This window comes from Panthera tigris, chromosome B2 (assembly GCF_018350195.1).
Source record: "Panthera tigris isolate Pti1 chromosome B2, P.tigris_Pti1_mat1.1, whole genome shotgun sequence".
Classification (NCBI taxonomy): Eukaryota; Metazoa; Chordata; class Mammalia; order Carnivora; family Felidae; genus Panthera; species Panthera tigris.
In genome coordinates, this window is record NC_056664.1 from 15,747,156 (window position 1) to 15,770,874 (window position 23,719).

Below are 23,719 nucleotides of genomic sequence, written 5' to 3' on the forward strand. Positions count from 1 at the left end.
TCTTGCTTTCCCAGCCAGTTCATCTCTATTTCTTCTACCACAGGGCCTTTGCACAGGCTGTTTTGCTGCCTGGAGTGCTCAATTTCCTTTTTTAAAACATTTTTTTTTAATGTTTATTTTTGAGAGAGAGGGAGTCAGAGTGTGAGAGGGGAAGGGGCAGAGAGGGGCAGACACAGAATCCGAAGCAGACTCCAGGCTCTGAGCTCTCAGCACAGAGCACGATGGGGGGCTCAAACTCGTGAACGATGAGATCATGACCTGAGCCGAAATCAGATGCTTAACCCACTGAGGCACCCAGGTGCCCCTGGAAGGCTCATTTTCTAAATTCTTGCTCCTCTCCTGGATTTCAGCTCAAATTTCTCTTCCTCAGGACAGTTTCTTTGAGCCCTCAGACTGAGCCAAATTTCCCTCTCCTTCTCCCAAATGAGTACCTCTCCTTCACTGCCCTTAACCACAATTGCGATCCTACCTGTATCCTTCTGTTTTGATCGCCTGCCTCCCCCCACTACACCGTGCATGCCACAAGGTCACGGACAAGGTCTGGTTTTGCTCACCGTCATATCCCCAGAGCAGGTACAGTTTCAGTATGCGTAGGTATTCAGTAACATTCTGTAATTTTTTTTTTTTAATTTTTAAAAATATCACGTTGCTCAAGGCCCTAGGTACGAAGAAAAGCTTAGAAGCACAAAGGGAATTTTGGCACGTTGTAGATTTTCAGGGCCAACCCCCTGCAGCTTGTGATTTTCTGTCAAGAGGAAATAAAAGCATAATTCGGTGGCATCTTCAGAGTTTATCCCTGCCAGTTCTATTTCTCTATAAATACAGTCCTCATTTTCAAGGAATTTGGAGAAGACGGTTGCAGTGGACTATTTTGGGGAGGCGCTGGTCTGTTCTACTTCAGGGGGGCTATCACTTGTCTTTGTTCCCAGAGCAGCCGTGGCCAGCACTGCTGACTCCACGGAAGAAGCTGGGTGTGTCAGGCTAACTGCCTGGCAGGCCCTGGGCACGGCCTCTGAGACAGGCTGCAAAGCCTGTAAAGTTCACCTCCAGGAGGACCCGTATTTTACGGTCTATCCATTACTGTTGTCTCCCTATGTCATGGCATGGTGATGTTCCAGTGTTTTCACCCCCACCCAGAGCGCAGCTCGGGGTCGTGGTGCTGCAGGCCTTGTCAGGACACTGGCCTTCCGCCTGGAATAGGAAGGCTGTATGAGCGGCGCGAGATGTGGAGATCTTCAAAAGATTCAGGCAATCGTGGGGGCGCCCGGGGGGCTCAGTCGGTTAAACGTCCGACTCTTGGCTTCGGCTCAGGTCATGATCTCATGGTTCATGAGTTCCAGCCCCCACGCCGGGCTCCGAGCTGACAGCAAGGAGCCGGCTGGGGATTCTCACGCTCCCTCTCTCTCTGCCCCTCCCCTGCTCTCTCTCTCTCTCTCAAAATAAACACACTTCAAAAAAAAATCCATGCAATTGTTGATGCCAAAATTGAGGAAAACGTTGACATCATAATTTCCCAATGTAGTTTCCTTCCTGTTATACAACTTACAAAGGAAGATTTCTGGGCATGTCTCTGAAGATGTGCTATGCACAGACACACATGAGCCCTAACCTGAGACCCAGGAAAACCACAGGATAGCTAATTATGGCAAATTATAAGGGCACTTCACTGTGGAAATAAAAACAGGCCAAGTATGGGCTACGTTAATGTCTTTTTCATATATTTTTTAGGAGCGCAATTTGAAATACAAATGCACAAAATGGATGTAACATACGGACTTCTTCTCTGTAGTTAAAACTGTGGACATTATCTTATAAATGAAAGAACAATACGTCTGCACACATACAAATCTATGAACACCAGCTAAAACTGGCCGACCATTAACAATCCCATCATCAACCGACCCTCTCGTATATATAACGTTTGACTCTTATCGACACGTAGAAAAGTGTGCACTTTCAACTCCTACTTGAATATACATACAATTTATCATCTTATGCGCCCTTATGCTGCCATTTTTTTTTCCTCCTCTGGGCCAAGAATTGGCACAAGTCTCTCCTTTCCAAAAATGAGGAATAATATTTCCTTATCCAGTTAAGTACAAAGTATACTGAACTGTAAACCATTGACTTTTTTTTTTTTTTAAACTGGAATAGTTTCACTCATTCCATGTACCCATCCATCTATTTGGATATAAAGATATTCCACAGTACATCCCTCTACCTTTTCTACTTTAGGAGCTGAACGTCTCTTAAAGAAAAAAAAAAAAACAACACTACATACAAATATCGCATTCAACTGCCAAGTTAATCAGGCAAGAGGGATAAGAACTTGCTAAGAATAGTTAATGATAAGAACGATTCAAACTGCAACTCTGCCCGTCATGTGTATGTTTGTTTTTCCTCCCCTAAATGAACAAAGTGCTCAACCTTTTCATGATCCGTGAGTAATGTGATGTCACTGTTTTTGCATCTGTCAAAGGACTAGTTTTCCAACATCCCGAAGAAGTCAGCACGCCTGATCTTTGCATGCAGGAAGCATCCAAGCTTTACCTTAAGGTCTTGCCAAATGGACAAAACAAAGCTCTTGATGTGCCAGGAGGAAAGGCATCTACCAACACCCTCATTAGGGGATTCGTGCTGACGAATGGCCATTCGTTAATTGCATGTTTGTTTTATTATAAGCCATTTTCCACAGCAAAGTCAGGAAGACCGTCAAAAGGAATCTCGTGGAAATGGTTATTTTTTCCAGTGCTTACAGAACGCTCCCTTTTTCTTTCTTGTTCAAGTGTCTTACACCTCACTGTGCCTAAAGGATATATTTAAGATTTCTCCTCTTGGAGGCCATGATCTAGTCTCACCCCAGCTGGGTGGACACGGGGGAGTCACCCACTGAGGTTTCTGCTTGCCCGTCAGTCTCTCAGTAGCGGTTAGAAACGCATGAAAGGCCTCCAGGTTTTAGTACAGCTGTACAACGACCACGAGGGTGCAGAACGAAGTCAGGTGAAGGGTCTCCGTCCCAGGGATGACAGTTTAGAGATTCATGGAGTTCAGAGGTTCGCTCTAATCTCAAGAATTAACTTATTCTAGCAACAGGGGCATTGGGGCTTCCATCGAAGGAAGAGTCAGAAAACACGAACTTGAGATGTCCACGAGAACTGTTTAAGATGTCAAGACTTTTGGGGGCGCCTGGGTGGTTCAGTTGGTCAGGCGTCCAACTGTGGCTCAGGTCATGGTCTCGTGCTCTGTGAGTTCGAGCCCCGCGTCGGGCTCTCTGCTGTCAGCGCAGAGCCCGCCCTGGATCCTCTGTCCTCTCCCTCCCCGCCCCTCCCCTGCTCGGGCTCACTCTCCCTCAAATAGAGACAGACATTTTAAAAGACAAAAAGATTTCAAGACTTTTTGCAACTTTCCTGTGTTCGCTATTCTCTTTCGGGCTCCCCAAAGCAATTAGCATTAAAATTCCCAGATCTGTGGACTCCAGCTCAGGTACAACAAGCACCCCATCTCCTACTTGAGGGTTAGTCCTGGGGGTGGGGAAAAGGAGGAGGGGAGGTGATGATCCTGAGGAGGGGAGAGGATGGGTTGAGTTTTTGAGGATGAAGAGGAAGGAGGAAATAAAGCCCTGGAGTGTAGGCCTGGAATGACCCGGGCATTCGATGAGCAAGATCAGAACAAAACGAACAAAAAAAGCATCTGCGTAGCTGTTTCATCATCTTCTTTCAAATCCGACAGGGTGAAATCAGACCTCTTCCCATATACACGTTCCTCTGCACACTCCTACTCATTTAAAATATATCCACATAGCATGCCACATAAACTCATAATTTTAAGTCATGTGAAGTACTATTCTTACCCCTTTTACAGATGGGAAAACTGAGGTACAGAGTTGAACAAACTGGGCAAGGTCACGTAACTACCAAGTATCAGAGCTGGGGCTTGAACCCACACAGTCTGACCCCGGAGTCTCTGCTCTGTACTCCTCAGCAGTGCTGACTTTCCTCCGATCCCTTTGCTGCCCATTGAGCTGTCTCTGCCATTACCGTGATCTCTGTCTCCATTCTCCTGTGTTTTCCTGCCATGTCCAATAATCATTCATTCAAGATTTTTCCGCCATGGCATCACCTACTCTCATCTGCCAAAGACCACATAGAACTTATTTTCTGCTGTGTGCTGATTTTTACAGGAGCGGTAAAAATAAGGGTGAACAATGAGAAACAGATTCTCAGGGGTGGAAAGAAAGCATTCTACTACCGAAAAGGTGGAGTTCTAAGCCCATATTTATAGCTCCAATACAAGTGGCCGATTAAAAACACAACAACCAAAAACCTGAGACGCAAGAAAACACACAGGGATCCAAAAGCCATCTCCAATCGCCCTGCAGAATTATTAAACACAGGAGCAATTCTAGGGCTTGATTTTCCTTCCTTTGGGTCAGACAGCTCACAATGATTACATTCTACTAATTAACATACAGAGTTGAAGTCAACAAACTCCCAATGCGAAACGAAGGAAAAAAAAATAATCTTACCTGCAGATGTGTGTTTGAACTTTTCGCTTTTCTTCTTCCTCCACTTCCAGGGCTTGAAAATCCTCCCCAGGTTGGCAAACTTACTCCTCCTCCGGATGGGTGGGGTGTGGGTACCTGGCACGAGGGAGTCAGAACGCATGGCCGCCAGCCTCTCCACTTCCTCCGCTGTTTTCCCCGAGAAAGAGATGGAAATAGAGAGAGAGGGGGGGGAAAAAAAAGTGTTAAAATGGGATCCTCACAGATGGCCAGCGTTTTCCATGGTTACAGATAACAGAAACCACATGACTGAGGCTCCGTTTCTCTTTTCTGCCTCGTGGGTTGGAAGTCACACCGACGGGTTCTAAAGGCTGGAGACGGTCCGCCAGAACCCTGAGGATCTGGGGCACCCCCAAATGTACCCAACCTCAACTCACACCAGAGGAAGCGGTCAATGAGGTGGCGGGAACAAACCCTCTTGACACATCAAGATTCCCCAACGAGGCAGGAAGAGGGCATTAGGAAGAGTCAAGTGACAGCCTGTGGAACGCCTGGTCCAGCAAGATCTCACATAAGACTGGGCAGATGCCATCGCTGTAACACTGTCTGCTGAGACCAGAGGAGGGACAGAAAGCACTGACCAACTGTCTGTTTCAACGCCAGTGTCTCCACTGCCATGACTCTCCTTCTTGTTTTGCCCAGAACCAAAGCAGCACTGGAATCTGTTGAAGTGAGTGTCTCCACCTTGGATGGACGGATTGTAGAATCGCTCACCCTTCAGCAGGCTTTACAACTGCTCTAGTCCCTCTAGGGTTTTTTGTTCCTGGTGTTTTGCTTAAATAATAATAATAATAATAATAATAATAATAATAATAATAATAATAAAGATTCTTAGAAATCGGGATCGGAGACTGACTTGAAGGGACACCTGGATTAATCCCAGTAACTTCACATGTGAGGACACGAAGACCTTCAAACTCGTAACGCCCAGTGGACACCTTCCTTAGAGGTCACAATCACCTTGACCTCCTTCATCACTTGTGAAGACGCAACTCTTTTCCAGCTTATGTGAGAATCTGCATACCCCAGTGAGGGACATATACCCAGGTTTGACTTTCTAAGACAGAAAGAATTAGGAAAAAAATAAAATAATACTCCCCTTGGCAAAATCAGGAGGGTGAGAGACACTCACTGTTCTAGAAAGTCAGGCTACATCTAGAGCCATGGGACTGATCCAAAACCACTCTGTTGGGCCTCTATCACCATCTTCGGAAAAATCACGCAGGCTTTGGCAACACAGGCTTCCTCCGAAGCTCCATCTCACGGCCTGGCCTGGTAGTCTGCCTGAGACGGTTTTAACTCAAGAGACTCACTTACGCAAGAAATATATAGGGCATCTCCACCATGTGCCAGGCGGTGCGCTTGGTGACAGAGAGGACAGGTTGGCAAAGGCTCCTGACAGCAAGACTGAAGGGAAGTAGATGTATCTGGGAGATGTCGGGGAGCGAAACCAACAGGACATAGTGGGAGGGCCCGAGGGACAGGCGGTAGATCATTCCTAACGGCCAGACTCACGCCAGTGGAGTGACCCCCTTCGCTGACGGAAACAGGGAACACAGGGAAGGTGCAGGTTTGGTGTTGAGGGCAGCAACAATGTGGACGTGTTGCAAGGTGATGGCCCTTAAACCTCTGACTCCATGGTTACATGCATGGCAGCTCCTTTTTTTTTTAATGTTTATTTTTGAAAGAGAGAGATAGAGCATGACTGGGGGAGGGGCAGAGAGCGAGGGAGACACAGAATCCGAAGCAGGCTCCAGGCTCCGAGCTGTCAGCACAGAGCCCGACGCGGGGCTCGAACTCACGGACCGCGAGATCATGAGCTGAGCCAAAGTCGGACGCTTCACTGACTGAGCCACTCAGGCGCCCCGGAAATCATTCTCTTTAAATGGTATCTGCTGCTTGGGTGGGTGCTTCTTCAACAATGCTCAGTAGCTGAGTCGCTATAGGGAGATCAGCCTTGGAAGCCAAGCCCCCCTGAGAAATATAATGGTAAGGGTGCAAGCCGGATAATTTCCAAATGTGGAAATTACACACTAAGGGTTTTTTGTGTCCAGGAAAGAAGCAAAGTTGAGACAGTCCAGTGATTTCATTTTCACAAGATCACTTTCTCCTTCACATCCATCACCTTGTTTCCTTGTTTCTTTCCTTCGTCTCTAATGAGTGTTGCTCGTCCAGATTTTGCAAGACTCCAAACCTACATTCCCAACCCCAGTCTCCAGCTTTCAAACCTATTTATTTTTTTAATTAAAAAAAAAATGTTCATTTTTGAGACAGAGAACGCAAGTGAGGAAGGGGCAGAGAGAGAGAGGGGGACAGAGGATCCGAAGTGGGCTCTGTGCTGACCGCAGCGAGCCTGACATGGGGCTCGAACTCACGAACCACAAGATCATGACCTGAGCCAAAGTTAGATGCTTAACTGACCGAGCCACCCAGGCGCCCCAACCTATATTTTACACTATCATGAGAGGACTCTTCCAGAAGCCTGCTTTTCCCAGAAGTTTTCGGTGGCTTCCCACAACTTAACAGTAGAGAGTTCTGACTTTCTGTCTTGGCCTCTGGAACCTCCATCTGAGTGGCTTGCCCAGAATTATCTGCCAGTTTCTCCCTCAACACACACGGTAGCCAAAATGGAAGTCTCGCTCAGCAATGGTCCCATCCTGGGATCTGCAGACCCCAACAGGCCATCATACACCACTGAAAATACATGCACGAGTTTGAGCCCATCTTGGTATCTGCCCTTGGTTGGGAGAGTTTCTACCTTTCTTTTGATTCTCTAATCTAAGACACAATAGATAAAAAATTTTAAAGTACCCAGTTTGAGACGGCTCCGAATGTAGCCATCCTGAAATATCTTCTATGAAAGGTTTGATACAGGAAGAGATTATATACTGAATCCCTCAAAAAAAAAAAAAAAAAAAAAAAAAGAAATCAAGGTGTAAGTTATTCAGGACTGGTACCGAGATTTGCTCTCCCAGTTGACATCCAGTAATAATTTGTTAAATAATTTGAGCACGTTTGATTCGGTCCGTTGACCGTCTTGCGATCCGTTATCCACGGATCCCATTATCCACGTCTCACGAAGGATAAAATCGGAATCGCTAGCTGCCTGAAGAAAAATGCACCGCCAGGACCAAAAAGCGGTGTCATAATCACATCTGTTTAAAAATGAATAAAAATTATTCTGAAATTACATTAAAATAATTACAACAAGTTAGGAGTGCCTTGGAGAAACCCAGAGTGGCAAGGAGCTGACAGAGCTTTCTAAAGGTGTAATTAGAACTCCATAGTTAAATGGATCTTTAATAAGTACATTATGAAATGCAGGGTGTTTAGCCTGTTTAAGTACAGATTATTGAGCAGACTGGATTACTCTAACTGATTTATAGTTTCATCAGCCACATTACATTCTCCCCCAATTCACTTGACAATAGGGGTTGGTTCCCAGCCTGTCTACTTTGCCACTGGATAAGGAAATTTAGGAGGTTTACGAGTGAGGATTGGCACCCTAGGGTAAGGATGGGGAGAAAAGCAACAGAAAGTAAAACAGGACTCCGAATAAAGTGGTCTCCAAGGTCACGGAAGCACGGGAGAGAACAGGATGGGGACCAGGGGACAGGAAGGGCACACAGGCCAGGCGCGTTGAATACAACAGCCTTCTTTTGCCACCGATGATGAAAAGGCTCCTTTGCCCAAGCCCACTGCTCTGGAACGTGGCTTCCTCATGCTGCAGAGAGAGGAGACAGCTGTCCGGAGAAACTGCTCACTTAGACATGAATCAGCTCGAATGTCAACTGCCAGGCCAGCATGCTGAACCAAAAGGGAGGAGGTGGCCGGCTGAGCTGCTTCAGAGATCTGCAGGAGAAAGGGGAGGCCTGGCCAGATGAGCTCTGGGATCTTTCCAGGGCCTCCAGGAAAATGCTCTTCTAAGGGACCAGGCGGCCTGGGCTCCCTTTCATGACATGTCTGGGATTTGCTTCACTCAGAGGGAGCAAAATGGTTGGGACATGATTTTTCTTTCCCTTTAGAAAAGCAGAAGAGAGGAGCCTGGGTGGCTCAGTCGGTTGAGCGTCGGACTCCTGATCTCGGCTCAGGTCACAATCTCGCAGTTTGTGAGCTCGAGCCCCGTGTTGGGTTCTGCGCTGACAGTACGGAGCCCGTTTGGGATTTTCTGTCTCCTTCTCTCTGCCCCTCCCTTGCTTACACACTCTCTCTCTCTCTCAAAAATCAATAAACATTAAAAAAATAGAGAGAGGGGCGCCTGGGTGGCTCAGTCGGTTAAGTGTCCGACTTCAGCTCAGGTCACGATCTCGCGGTCCGTGAGTTCGAGCCCCGCGTCGGGCTCTGGGCTGATGGCTCAGAGCCTGGAGCCTGCTTCTGATTCTGTGTCTCCCTCTCTCTCTGCCCCTCCCCCGTTCATGCTCTGTCTCTGTCTCAAAAATAAATAAATGTTAAAAAATTTTTTTAAAACATATAGAAAAGCAGGAGAGAAAAGACTTAATAGACGCACGATTTCCATTATGGAGAACCCAAGCACCTGTATCTGCATGTGCCTGAAGCCTGTCCCTTCTGGAAGCCTGGGTTGCTCCTGGTGGGCTCTTAAAGCATGCAACAGGGGGTGGGCAAAGCAGGGGGCACTTTGGCTAGCACCCTTACCATTCTATTTCTCATGGGGGCTCGGCTTCCAAGGCTCATCCAAAGGAAGAACTCCAACCCAGGAGTCCTAGAAAGTGTCAGTCATACAATTACCCACTGAGAAGTTCAGAAGCCACAGGGCCTATGCTATCTGATGCCTGTAGTCATGAACGGAGGCAGAAAGACCAGGATCTCTGTCTATCCCTCCTCCCCCTGAGACCTCTCTGTGTGCCAAGTGCTCCTTGGAGTTTTGGAGGACCCAAGATTCTCGCAAATTAGATACCAGCCTCGCAACCCAAAGTGAACTCAGAAATAGAAAGCTTATGTAGCCGGATCTGATAATATGCACTCCTTCCAATTCCATGAGGAGGGGATGTCGTGTCCACATTTCAGCATCCTAGGAGTGGTGGCCAAAGATGGGGGTGGAGGGGAGGTTGGTGGGCAGTTGATGATGCTCAACTGCCCAGGGCTGAACCCCACCCCCCACCTTTCTGCCATACTTTTCCTCACAGCTGCCAGATGGTGTCATACAAGTACCCAGCCACACAGGAAATTCTCCACGACTCTGTCTTCCCCCTTTGGAAACACATACTTGTGCTTTTACGGAGATACCTTATGGCAGGGAAATGAGGGATTAATATGAATTATCAGGCCAAAAGGGCAGAATTTTCACCTTTTCACTCTGTAAGTGATACTCCACTGTCTTTTTTTAAAATTTTTTTTAATGTTTTTATTTATTTTTGAGACACAGAGGAACAGAGCATGAACAGGGGAGGGGCAGAGAGAGAAGGAGACACAGAATCCAAAGCAGGCTCCAGGCTCTGAGCCATCAGCACAGAGCCCGACGCGGGGCTTGAACTCACGGACCGCGAGACCGTGACCTGAGCTGAAGTCGGTCGCTTAACCGACTGAGCCACCCAGGTGCCCCATGATACCCCACTGTCTTAGAGAGGCTAGAACTCTTTGAAGAACTTCTCTCCAATCTAGGACTGATCTGTATTAACTAGGAAGTATGTTTAAAAGAACAAAAAAAAAATGGTGGGGGGAGGGCGCCTGGGTGGCTCCATCGGTTAAGTGCCCAACTCTTGATTTTGGCTCAGGTCATGATCTCGTGGTTCATGGGTTGGAGCCCCGCATCGGGCTCTACACTGACAGTGACGAGCCTTCTTGAGATGGTCTCTCTTCCTCTCTTTCTGACCCTTGTGATGCTTGTGCTTGCGCTCTCTCGAAATAGACTTTTAAGAAGGAGGAGGAGAAGGTGGAAGAGAAGGAGGAGGAGGAGGAGGAGGAGGAGGAGGAGGAGGAGGAGGAGAAGAAGAAGAAGAAGAAGAAGAAGAAGAAGAAGAAGAAGAAGAAGAAGAAGAAAAGAAGACTTTTTTGTTCTGAAAATCAGGAGCCCTGCCCTGCCCATGGGTTGAGGAGTAGGAAGAAGATGGGGAGGAGAGAGGAGACGGGACAAGGGTTGGACATTAGAAGAAGTGGATAAGGGGGTACACTGAGGCTCTTCTGTCCAGAGAAGGTTACCTGGTTTAGAGAACACATCCAGGCCTATAAGCAGGCGAAATATGATGAAACAAACAACACTACCGGGTTGACCACGGGGCCGCCAAAGCGTTCAGTGCAAACACCGACCTGATGCCTGAAAACAAACTGGGGCTAACATCGCCGAGGATCTATGGCGTTCCCACGCGCCTTCTCGCTCTGCCCTTTTCTTGAGCTTCGCTGCCCTTACCCAGCCTTCCGACCTTTGAGCACCACCCTCTTCCCCATCCCTCGCCATCAGTCAAAGATGGATCCCGTCTGCTCATTAGAACTGATGGAGATGAACACTGATCCTGGCCCAGCACAGTGTTAATGGGAGTACAGCAGCACGCAGTACAGAGTTTATCCATCTCAATGTAGAGTCCACTTGAGTGCTGCAGGCCCCAGTGAGGAGGGGGGAGAGAGCTCTGTGCCCTTCAGTTTTCTGGGCCCACAGGTGGCTGCCTTCTCGATCCAGGAAAAACCAGGGGAAACGCCAATTACACGCCCCACGAAACCACACTCGTACTCTGGACACTGGGCCTATACTTAGCATACCCGCTCAGCCACTTGGCCAACTTTTTTCCTGCTCGGCAGATTTCTGCCTGATAGGAGGCAGTTCCACCCACTGCCAGGAGCAGGTCCCAAAGGATGCTCTCATGGCCTGGCTGCGTGCGGCCTTTAACCCTGTGAACAGACGGAGAGCATCCTTTAGAGGCACCCGGCAAAAGGACACGAGGACGCCATGCCAGGAGAGGGAGGGAGGAGAGAAAGGGAATTCATGGATCCGATGGGACCGACGATGGCTTGAGTCTTTCCATTAATCTCCTCTTAACTCTTAAAGCGGTAATTGAAATCCTAGAGGAATATGAGAATGTCCCTAAATCCAAGCCCCGAAGATGCACTGATTTTTAAAGACAGCAAAGAGAAGCAGCTCTGCTGGTTCAGGAATTGCAGCTACACGCTAAGAAACAGGCTGTAAAAGGTTCTGACATTCTGCCAAAGTGTGTGGAACACGGCCACGTATGTCAACGCTTGATGTTGTGCCACTTACAAACGATAGTTTGTATAAACTTCAGCAAGTCACTTCTTTGCATGAGGGTTAGGTTCAACTGCAGAAAGCAAACTCAGAAGAATAATCAACAGGACAGGAGTTTGTTTCTGTCACAGACAAGTGCAGAGGCAGCCAGTTCAAAGCTGTTATACGCGATGGCCCCGTGAAGTTCTCAAGGACCTGGGTGCCACCTAGCTTACCGCACTCCTCCAATACTATGAGGTGACCCTTGTCCTCATAGTGGCTGCCAAGTTGCAGCCATCACAGCTTTGCCCCAGAAAACCAGGTGAAGGGAAGAGCAGACCGGAGAGATGGCCCATCCCTTCCCTTTGAGCAGACTTGGCGGGAGTCACGCACAGAACCTCAGCTCACAGCCCAGTGGTCGAAGGTTGGTGATATGACCACACCTGCCCGCAGGGGAGGCTAGGAAACTGCCTTTTAGCTGGGCACAAAATCAAGAAGCTTTCACTAAAGAGAAAGGGAAGAGCCTCAATATCAGAAAGAGTCCATAGCAATGACTGACGTGACCTTTGGAACTCTGCACACCGGAAACAGCCATTCCAGTTTCCCGACAACAAGAAGGGAGAGTCTCAACAGGACGGTGCTTCCTCAGTCATTGACCATGACAGTGAGAGCGATGATACACCTTCCACTGTTTAGTCACTGAGTCTGTTCCAGGCACTGGTCAAGGCACTTAAAATATTGCCTTCTGTGATCCTCCCGTTAATGAGGAGGTGCTATTCTCACCCCACCTTACACTTGGGGCAATTGGGGAGGAAGTAAATGAACAGAATGACAGGATGCTTCGAAGAAAAGAAACACATGTTATTAATCAAGCCTTGTCCATTTTCTTTCTTTTTTTAAATTTTTTAATGTTTATCTTTATTTTTGAGATGTTAAGAGACAGAGCACAAGCGGGGGAGAGGCAGAGACAGAATCGGAAGCAGGCTCCAGGCTCTGAGCTCTCAGCACAGAGCCCGACGTGGGGCTCAAACCCACCAACCGTGAGATCATGACCTGAGCCCAGGTCGGACGCTCAACCGACTGAGCCACCCAGGCGCCCCAAGCCTTGTCCATTTTCAAGAACATCTGCCCACACTGGGGGAGCTTGGCTTTTCACATCTCCGTATTACTGACTAAAGTCACAGGATGAGTGGTGCCTGGGTGGCTCGGTCAGTTAAGCAGCCAACTTCGGCTCAAGTCACGATCTCGCGTTCACGGGTTTGAGCCCCGCATCGGGCTCTGTGCTGACAGCTTAGATCCTGGAGTCTGCTTTGGATTCTCTGTCTCCCTTTCTTTCTGCTCCTCCCCTGTTTAGGCTCTCTCTAGCTCTCTCTCTCTCTCTCTCTCTCTCTCTCTCAAAACTAAATAATAAAACATTGGGAAAAAAAATAAAGTCACTGGATGTCTCCAGGAAGAGGGCAGAGATGAGGTTCTTTTTGAAAAGGCTACAAAACAGATGCCAGTATAAACAGATCCTACTCCAGCAAGAGGAAACACGCGTTATCTGCCTTGTCCCGAGAGGTCACAAAATAGACCCATGCCTGAATGCGGGAGCCCTGGAGGACGCCCACCCTAGGTCACTAGGACACGTGGAACCATAAGGACGTGGTCTCCTCTGCACCTACCCCACAGGCTGCAATTAAGGAGCTCAGCAGGTACCAGAGTCTGGCCTGGGACGGGGTCTGATCTGCTTCACTACACGTTGCGCACAGTGGAAGGAATGTTGGCTTTATTTTTATTTTTTTAATGTTTATTTATTTTTGACACGCAGAGAGAGCGAGCGCGAGCAGGCAAGAGACAGAGAGAGGGAGACACAGAATCCGAAGCAGACTTCAGGCTCTGAGCTGTCAGCACAGAGCAGACGCGGGGCTCGAACTCCCAAACCGTGAGATCATGCCCTGAGCTGAAGTCGTTCGCTTAACTGACTGAGCCACGCAGACGCCCCCAAAACGTTAGTTTTAAAACCAGGAGGACGCGGGTTCAGATCCAGAACCTATCACTTAATAGCCATTGGGCAGGAGTTCTTTTTGGCCTCCCTGCAGGTGGCAAGAACTCCAGGAGTCCTGGAATGTTCCACTGGAGAATCCTTTCTGGCAGTCCAGGTGGTTCAGGAAAGGATGGTCTCACTCCTGACTCGCGGGGGGGGGGGGGGGGCACGTGGTCCAGTGCAAACCAATCAGAACACTGCATTCTCTACCACCCTCCCTCCCCCACCCCTAGTAATGCAGTTAGGGACAAGCCACTGAGCCCAGCCAAGGAGACTCAATTCTGGACTTTGCTGGGGCTATAAATAGATATGCTGTTGCATCTGGGATCGCAGATTAGACAGGCTCTCTCTAAGTCTGGTCAAAGCTGGGGCCATAAACTCAAGAACCTTCACTTAGACTTGGTGAATATTAAAAGAATCTCTAAGTCACAATGGTAATTTCCCAGGCTCCGAGAGGGAGCAATCCTGTCATGTCCAATACTTCGTGTTTTCTAAGCACTGTGCTGACGGGGTATTTGCATTCCGTGACCACAGGCCGTCAATGAACAAAAAGCCTCTGCTGACAGACCAGACACGTGGGGGCGACGTCTTTTTTAAATTCAAATTTATACATGTCCGTGTCGTTATGTTTATTGCGATGATAGGTGTTACAAAGTTCTTCCTGAGATATTCAAGACAAAAATTCCCGTTTCCTCTTCCAGGAGTCTACCCTTCAACCCCTAAAGCATGTAAGACTATAAAAACTCACAAAACATCCTACTGTTCTTTTATGAGAGAGAGAGAGAGACAGAGTGTGAGTGGGGGAGGGGCAGAGAGAGAGGGAGACACAGAATCGGAAGGAGGCTCCAGGCTCCGAGCTGTCAGCCTAGAGCCCGACGCGGGGCTCGAACTCACAAATGCGAGATCATGACCTGAGCGTAAGTCAGACGCTCAACAGACTGAGCCGTCCAGGCGTCCCCCACCCCCACCCCCATTGTTCTTTTAACCCACTGTTTGTGTTGGGAATGGAACTTGTTTGTTTCAAGAGTCAATGAACTCCCAAGTCTTCTGTCAACCCCAAGCAACACTCCCAAGTCATGTAGGCTCTTCGTTCATCTTAAAACATCAGACCCTGGGGTCTGACACTCTTGAAATAAATAAATAGTGCCTCGGACAGGTTCAAAATCAAACTTCCACACAACCTGGCTTCTCCTGTAGGGGTCAGCAAACCCTTCCTATAAAGGCAAATCCTAAATACTTGAGGCTTCACGGGCCATACAGCTCTGTCCCAAATACCCAACCGCTGTGGCAGTATGAAAGCAGCCACAGACCAAAGTACACAAACGGGCACGGCTGTGTTCAATGCAGTTTTATTCACAAAGCCAGACAGCCAGCCCTGTGACTATGGTTTGCCAACCCCTGTTCTATAGCATGAAGCTACTGGTAATATTCCTGCCACCGGGAAGGGAGAGCCTGTCTGAGAACTGAGATAAACGAGAAGAAGAAAAAAAACCGAGGGAAGGATGGCTCAGGTGAAACGGAGACTTCCTTACATCATTTGAGCCCCTAGATCCAGCCCTTCCTGAAACCATCATAACACTGGACAGTTTCTTGATATGAACCAATAGATTCTGGTTTTCCTCCAGTCCAAGAAGGTTGGGTTCTCTCTCACTTCGAATCGAAGGGCTCTCACAAATCCACTTTGTGACCTTAGGGAAGTCCTATCAGCTTGTTTTCCGACACCATAAGGAGAATACCGACTCGTAAGGACTGACATCGGGGGCATGTGATACAGACTCAACGGAAGTTGTTTAAAAATGAAAGGCGTCTCGTATCAGGCCAACCACCTGGTCAATAAGGAGTAAAGTTCCTTCTGACTTCACCACTAGGACGTCCCCTATGAGATTACACGAAGTTCGAAGGCTCTGAACTATGTCAACACCCTCCAGACTGGTGGATCTCAAACTTTGGTGTACGTAAGAATCAACTCAAATATCTGCTAAAACTTTTGATCCCGGATCTCTATCTTAGATCTGAACCAGGAACATGAATACGTAATAAGCAGCCCACAGGTAATTCTGGCGTGAGGAGTCTAAGAACCACATTCTGAACAATATACTACGGCATTCCACAAACAGCCTAGAATCTTTCCTTTCCGTGATTCCCTGTGTTCCCCTGCAGTTGTGACTGACATACCGGGTTCTCTTGTCAAAGAATCACTTCACACGTTATTCTAGCCTTTGTTCGGGCCCTGAGGAGGTCTGCAATAAACCTTGTAAACTTTGTTTAGCACTTTGTTTCCCACACTTAATTTGACCACAAATACGGCTGGTTGGTGTTCTGCAGTGAGACAACCACGGAGGTCTCAGAGTTGGCCAGCGTTTTGTGGGACACAATTTCCAAGGTGCCGAGGCAGTGTCTTTTTTAACGACTTCTAGGGGCGCGGGAAGTAAGATGCAGAGGAGTCAGGTGGCTTACCCAGAGTGCACCAGCTCAGACAGTTGAAGTGGCCCAGGGCTCCCGAATCTAGAAACAGGCCTGTCATCAGTCCACCCCAAACCTCACGGATGGCTTAAGGATGCAAAGACGAGCAATGTGGGTAGGATTCCTGACCCACTTCTTTTCAAAAGCCTTTCCTCCTCTATTACCGTCAAGGTTAACACCCTCAGCATTTTTCCTCCCCTGAGCTCATTCCAAGGTCTCATAACAACGGCCACTCAGTTACCTATGGAACAGGGAACCCCGTGAGACCTCACGTTCCATCGAAGAATGATTGCTCGGGTCTACTTCCTCTGAAGCTCAGATTTCTCATTTTCTTTCTCGGATGACATTACGGTCTCCTGATTTACCTCCCGTTGAATCACAGACCGGTTTCTCATGGTCATTTGTGCAGTGACTATGTGAAATCTAAACAGCCCTCCTGGAGAAGACAGTTTCGCAGGGGTGTTGGTCTTTTCTTTCTTTCCTTTCGTAGATCGTTTCCGTGTGTATTTACCATCGGCAGCTCGAACCTAGGCCTGCCGGAACTGTTACTCCGGAAAGGAAGCAACCACTTATGCATTTTTTGAGGGTTTCACAAGGAATTCCTAATTTCCCCAGTCTCAGAACACAGAAATTCAGTTCCATTAGTCCTTTTCTAGAGGCGAATGTCCTTTTCATCCTGTCAATAGTTCCTCTGGGGACCTTTTATTACTCTTCTGTGTGAAAGATGTTCAATTTCTAAAGAGGTCTTAGCAGGGAAAGTCATCGATTAATTTTGCTCCGTAAGAAGTTCTGAATTCACATTGATTTAGGAGTGTATTTTGAAATTCTTTATTTTTTAAAAACTTATTTATTTTTGAGCCAGAGACACAGAATGTGAGTGGGGGAGGGGCAGAGAGAGAGGGAGACAGAATCCGAAGCAGGCTCCAGGCTCTGAGCTGGCAGCACAGAGCCCGACCCGGGGCTGGAACCCACGAACTGTGAGATCATGACGCGAGCCAAAGTCGGATGCTTAACTGACGGAGCCACCCGGGCGCCCCTAAGTTCTTTTTTTTAATGACCGAATATACTGACCTCAGAGCCTCGAATTTGAACTCTGACCACTGGGGTTTCAGTGCCAATCACCATTTAGCTCTGTGGCCATCGGCATGTTGACCGATTAATGTCAGAATTGCATTTCCTTAACAGCAAAGCAGGGATGATACACCTGTTTCTCCAAGGCATTATCATGTATTATAATTATTATAATAATCATTATATTAACATATGAAAACTCAAGACTAATAACTGGCATTTAGTGAGTGCTCATGAAATATCTCCTGGCTCCAAATCTAGGGTGTTGGTTCCACCAATTATTCTTTGTCTGAACTTACTGCCGGTTCATGTCATCTGACAGCGTGGGAGGGAGGACAGCTGCCCTGTCTCAGCTGGAAGGCTTCAGAAAGTACAGTTAATGACCATCAAACGCTCCAGAGCAACGATGAAACCAACTGGCCGGTACCCGTTCCAACTGGGAATCCTCCCCCAGGTGGCTAAAGTGAAATTGTGAGTTAGGATTTTGGACTCCAGGTTTACTTGTGATATGGTATTTTAATTTTTTTATAAAGCATCTTTTCAGTTTTTCTTTGTGGTTACATAATAAGACTTAGCACAAAGAAATTAGCTCTGATTTGGCTACCCTTTGTCCCCTTTCCAAAGTGGCCAGGGATTAGACAAGGCATCAGGTCAAGGAAAGGAAAAAAAGGGGATATCATAAGAAACGGGCCGTTTGGCCCTCTGTCTTCATATCTGTCCTTTGGGGCACTTTTGGGAGGTATCACAGCCCATGAGCATAGGAGATGATGGTGCTTTGACTGCAAACATTTGTTACACACTTATTGTACAACACAAGTTATGGGATAGGGGAGTTGAGGAAGGAGAAGGTGAAACCCCTACTCTAAAAATACTAAAATTGGGGGGCGCCTGGGTGGCTCACTCAGTTACGCGTCTCACTCTTGGTTTCAGCTCAGGTCATGATCTCACAGTTTGTGGGATCGAGCCTCACAGTTTGTGGGATCGAGCCCCACAGTGAGGTCTGTGCTGACAACCCTGTGCCTCCTTGGGATTTGCTCTCTCTCCCCCTCTCTGCCCCTTCCCTGCTCACATGTGTGCACCATCTCTCTCTCTCTCTCTCTCTCTCTCTCTCTCTCTCAAAAATAAACATTTAAAAAATCTATATACAAATAAAATCAAACAAAATCCTAAAATGGAAAGTACCACACAAAAGCGAACACCATTCCATTTTGAGAGGAATGGGGAATTGATGTGGACCTAGCAAGCACATATATAATGAAAGGTCACAAATTCTTTGCCCTTAATGACAGAATCATCTTAAAGGTCATTATTAAAGGCGAAAACGTCATCTTTCTGGAGGCAAACTCAAAACCTGAAAAGGCTATTAGTATCCACAGATGAAATAAATCCGGGGTCATCAGGAAATTAACAAGGAAAAGAACTTCATTTGCCTTTACCCATGAATCTCCAGACACAAAATGGAGTGACGCTTTGCAGCCAATTTCTTAGTGATCAGTCCAACTAGTTTCTGAATGATGGAGCCATTCCCTCATTACCTTCAATGAGGTCCTCTCCAGGGACCTTGGTCTGGAAGCATCGTTATGTTACCAGTCAGAATGGGGAAGAATAACATGACTGCTGTCCCCACAGAGCATTCTCCGGTGTTCCTTGGACAGTGCCTCCATTCAGCACCCCTAGGCAATACTGATGGGACATTTTCCTGCAGAACTAATCAAATATCAATCTTGGCTGTCCCGAAATTGATTGTGAAAGCAAAGGAAAGCCTTGTCATTGAAATGCAAGATGTGTAGAAAAATCTTCTCTCTCAATTCACATTTCCTGCCTTTGTGCACTTACAGATTAGTGGAAAATCTTACGTTTTCCCAACATTTTTTCATTCAAAATATAAATGCCTACTGTGCGCGAGAGTAGCCAATGGTCATTCTCACAGCAACAGTTTGAACAGTGTTTTATTACGTATCAAGCGCATGCCTGGCTGTGTCATTTGATTCCCACAACAAACCAGCGGGAGAGGGAAAGCGAATATGTTAATCCTTATTTTACAAAAGAGCAAATTGACACTGGCAGATATGGCTGGTTGCCTGCCAATATCCATTCTTCCCTTTCTCTTTAGTGAAAGCTTCTTGATTTTGTGCCCAGCTAAAAGGCAGTTTCCTAGCCTCCCCTGCGGGCAGGTGTGGTCATATCACCAACCTTCGACCACTGGGCTGTGAGCTGAGGTTCTGTGCGTGACTCCCGCCAAGTCTGCTCAAAGGGAAGGGATGGGCCATCTCTCCGGTCTGCTCTTCCCTTCACCTGGTTTTCTGGGGCAAAGCTGTGATGGCTGCAACTTGGCAGCCACTATGAGGACAAGGGTCACCTCATAGTATTGGAGGAGTGCGGTAAGCTAGGTGGCACCCAGGTCCTTGAGAACTTCACGGGGCCATCGCGTATAACAGCTTTGAACTGGCTGCCTCTGCACTTGTCTGTGACAGAAACAAACTCCTGTCCTGTTGATTATTCTTCTGAGTTTGCTTTCTGCAGTTGAACCTAACCCTCATGCAAAGAAGTGACTTGCTGAAGTTTATACAAACTATCGTTTGTAAGTGGCACAACATCAAGCGTTGACATACGTGGCCGTGTTCCACACACTTTGGCAGAATGTCAGAACCTTTTACAGCCTGTTTCTTAGCTTGTCGTCAAACGCTTTTATTGTTTTTTTTTTTTTTAACAATTTAACATTCATTTTTTAAAGGTAACCTATACAAGACTTTCTTCCCCTCTTTCTCCTTTCCTGTCTCCTCTAGAGAACTTGTATATTGGGGTGCCTGGGTGGCTCAGTCGGTTAACCGTCCGACTTCGGCTCAGGTGATCTCGTGGTTTGTGAGTTCGAGCCCCACATCAGGCTCTGTGCTGACAGATCAGAGACTGGCGCTTCCTTCAAATTCTGTGTCTCCCACACTCTCCGCCTCCCCCCTCCCCCACTCATGCTCTGTCTCTCTCACTCTCAAAAATGAATAAATGTTAAAAAAACTAAATATTTTAGAGAACCTGTATATCTTTCAGACTTTGAGTTAATCACGGAATTTCCCGAAGGTCGGCTCTCCCTAAACAACTTTGTTTATTCCCACGGCTTTAACGTTGATAAGCCGAAGATTTCTAAAGGTAAGCTTCTAGCCTAGAAGGCTTTCCTAAGTGATACGACACCTTACTAGCTGTGTTAACTCTGGCCCAAATACTTCTCTGGGTCTCAGTTACCACATCTGTAAAATGGGAATAACAACAGCATCTGCCTCCTTGGGTTACTGTGAAAATGTGATTATTTCACACAACGAAGATTTTGAATGGTGTCTGAATCACTCTGTGTTACTTCTACTGTCTCTAAATATGTCACAGGCGTCTCACATTCACTTTACCGAAAGTGAATTACTTTCACCCTCAATCTGATCACTTCTTCTGGAATGGCAAGGCCAGTTTTGTAATTGCTGAGACAGAAACCCGTGAGTCGTTTTTGACCCCACCTCTTCCCTCACCTCCCCCCAGATCCAATTCATCAACAAGAGGGGTCAGAACAAATTCTTCAATATTTCTCAACCCTCTCTACTTTCGTCCTCAGGGTAGACCAGTTGTCCCCACGGCCGATTTCCATTCTTACTCCTACTGTTCACCTCCACGTCCTTGGCACAGCAGCCTGAGAATCTCTCCCAAACATGTCACTGCTCTGCCCTAAAGCCCCCAGTGAATCATCCTGCTCTCAGGCCAATGACCCACAGTCTTTACATCAACTCAGGGGGCCATGATCTGCCCCATTCACTGGCTCCAACCCTGCTCATCTTTCTGTTCATCAGACGCAACAAGAAACACATCATATCTGCCTCAAGGCCTTTACACCTGCCATGCCCTCTGCCTGGATGATTATTTGTGTCACTTCGGAATGCCAGCCTTCTCTTTAATGGAAAATGTCAAGCCCATTTCTGCACATCTTCCTTCTTAGGAGGACCCAGTTAGTACTCAGTTATTTATCCTTCTCTACGGGACCATGAGCTTCCTAAAATCTAATCCCAGCACTAGTGAGTGGATCTCTGGTCAGTAATTAGGAGTCGGTAGGCCGTCCAGATCTGGTGAGATCTGTAAGGGATGCCTGGAGGTGGCAGGGCTTGCTTCTAAGAAGGGCTTCTAAGAACGGCTTCCTTCCTAGCCAACGAGAGACAGTCCTGTTTCTGCCTTTGGTCACTGTGTCCTCAGGATGTGAGGCCTGAACTGTCATATCCATCTTTCAACCAGCCCGAGGATGGGTCCAGAAGCAAAAGAGGACAAAGCACAAAATCATGGCACCATGGAATCAGGCTTGGAACCAGCTCCACTTACAAATTTATGTTAGACAGTGAATGACCTTAGTTTTTAAGGTCAAAATGCACAAAGTCCTCTCTCACGGCAGCCAACGCAGCCTAAGGGACCTGTCCCTAGTAGATTGGTGGGTAAGGACCATTTATGACACACAGGAAATGATCACTATTTCTGAATGAATAAATGAATGCACATTTCTTAGAATAACACAGGATAGGCTCTGCCTTGGGTACGTATAATATTTCGCATCTCCTGGAGTGTTCATGGGTAGGACAATCAACTGTAGGTAAGGTTCACCCTTTATTTATTTATTTCTAGGGAGAGCCCTAGCTGGAGGTGGGGCTATGGAGCAAGCCATAGTTAAAAAATGACACAGGGAGAATTTTGTCACATGTAAGGGAAGATGAGAGGCTGTCACGTTTCTTGAAAGAGGTGTCTTGGTTATAAGGGTTATTCCCAATCTGACTGAACCGCTTTGGCTTCGACTTGATAACTGGCGCCTTTCACCAAAAGTCTGTCCCACAGGCCAACTAACTTGGGTCAAGTTTGATATGTTATTGAAGGGTCACATCACCAATTAAATTTCACTTGTATTTTTAAAAGTTTTTATTTCCTTATTTTGAGAAAGAGAGAGAAGGGGAGGGATAGAGAGAGAGGGAGCGAGAGAATCCCAAATAGGCTCCACGGTGCCAGCACAGAGCCCGACGCAGGTCTCGAACTCATGAACCATGAGATCATGACCTGAGCCGAAACCAAGAATCAGACGCGCAACATACTGAGCCACCGGACGCCCCCATTTGTATTTTAATAGTACAAAAAGTAAGCCAACTACACAACTTTGAGGGATTAAGTGAAGGGGCAAAAGTCGCATGCACAACTATGTGGCCGTTATAAACGCTGATGGACCTCTCTAATTACTGACATGAAAAACTGCCATGGTTGCTTGGTCAGATAGTAAGTTGCCAAACATTATATACAGAACGATTAGATTGTTCTAAAAGTTTACCTAGCTATCTATAGGGGGACACGGTTTCTGGAAAAAGAAACTCTGCTAAAGAGAGGTTCTATTTGCACCAAAAAGTCATAGATGATCTTCTCTATAATTTTATTTTCTGATTTTTGGATAATAACCTTGAGTGCAAGCCCGTCTCTGCCATCCACAAGCCATATGCAAAGCCTCTTGTCATGAAAAGTGGATGAAAAGTATTATAAAGAATGAATATATGTAAAGCATTTAGTATGGTACGTAGCATAATAGCTATCGTGATTATTATTTTATGAAAAGCCTATTGCCATTATTGTAATGTGAATATCGCCCTTGTGTTTAAGTCTAACAGAAATCATAAATGGTACTTAGGTGTAGCTTTGGTTGACTCTACGGGGAATAGAGGAATTACTGGTAACTTTGAACGTTATCTCTCCTACTGGAGGCTATCCCTGGGCTATGTGTGATGTAGCATTTAAGAACTCAGTTTTGGAATGGGTAGACGTGAGCCTTGTGACCAAAGGCAGGTTTCTTCACTTTAAAATGGGAATGATAAACAATTTTTTACTTTTTTTAAGGTTTATTTATTTTTGAGAGACAGAGAGAGAGAGAGACACAGCGTGGGTGGGGGAGGGGGAGAGAGGGAGGGAGACACAGAATCCGAAGCAGGCTCCGGGCTCCGAGCTGTTGGCACGGAGCCCCACATGGGGCTCGACCTCACAGACGGTGAGATCGTGACCTGAGCCCAAGTCCGATGCTTAACCGACTGAGCCACCCAGATGCCACTAAACAAATCATTTTTTAAAGTTTGTTTTGAAAGAGAGAGAGCACGCATGTGTGAGCGAGCAGGGGAGGGGCAGAGAGAGGGAGAGAGAATCCCAACCAGGCTCCGCTCTGTCAGGACAGAGCCCGACACGGGCTCGATCTCACACAGTGTGAGATCATGATCTAGGCTGAAATTAAAGAGTCGGATGTTTAACCGACTGAGCCACCCAGGCGCCCGCCCCTAAATCATTTCTTAAATGAGAATAACAGCATCTTCTCTATATGGTTGTCGTATTACATAAGATCATGTATGTTATTAAAGGCTGAATACAGCTCCTGGCCATAGTTAAG

The 23,719-nt window shown here is 47.0% G+C and overlaps 1 protein-coding gene across 3 annotated transcripts in view; it reads right to left on the reverse strand.

Annotated features, from left to right (window-relative positions):
* PHACTR1 (phosphatase and actin regulator 1) overlaps positions 1–23,719 on the reverse strand; it is a 554,037-nt gene that overhangs the window by 205,027 nt on the left and 325,291 nt on the right. For all 3 annotated transcript variants that reach the window (XM_042985704.1, XM_042985705.1, XM_042985703.1), the window contains one exon: positions 4,526–4,690. In XM_042985704.1, coding sequence (XP_042841638.1) covers positions 4,526–4,690 — 165 coding nt within the window. The remainder of the gene's footprint in view (positions 1–4,525; positions 4,691–23,719) is intronic.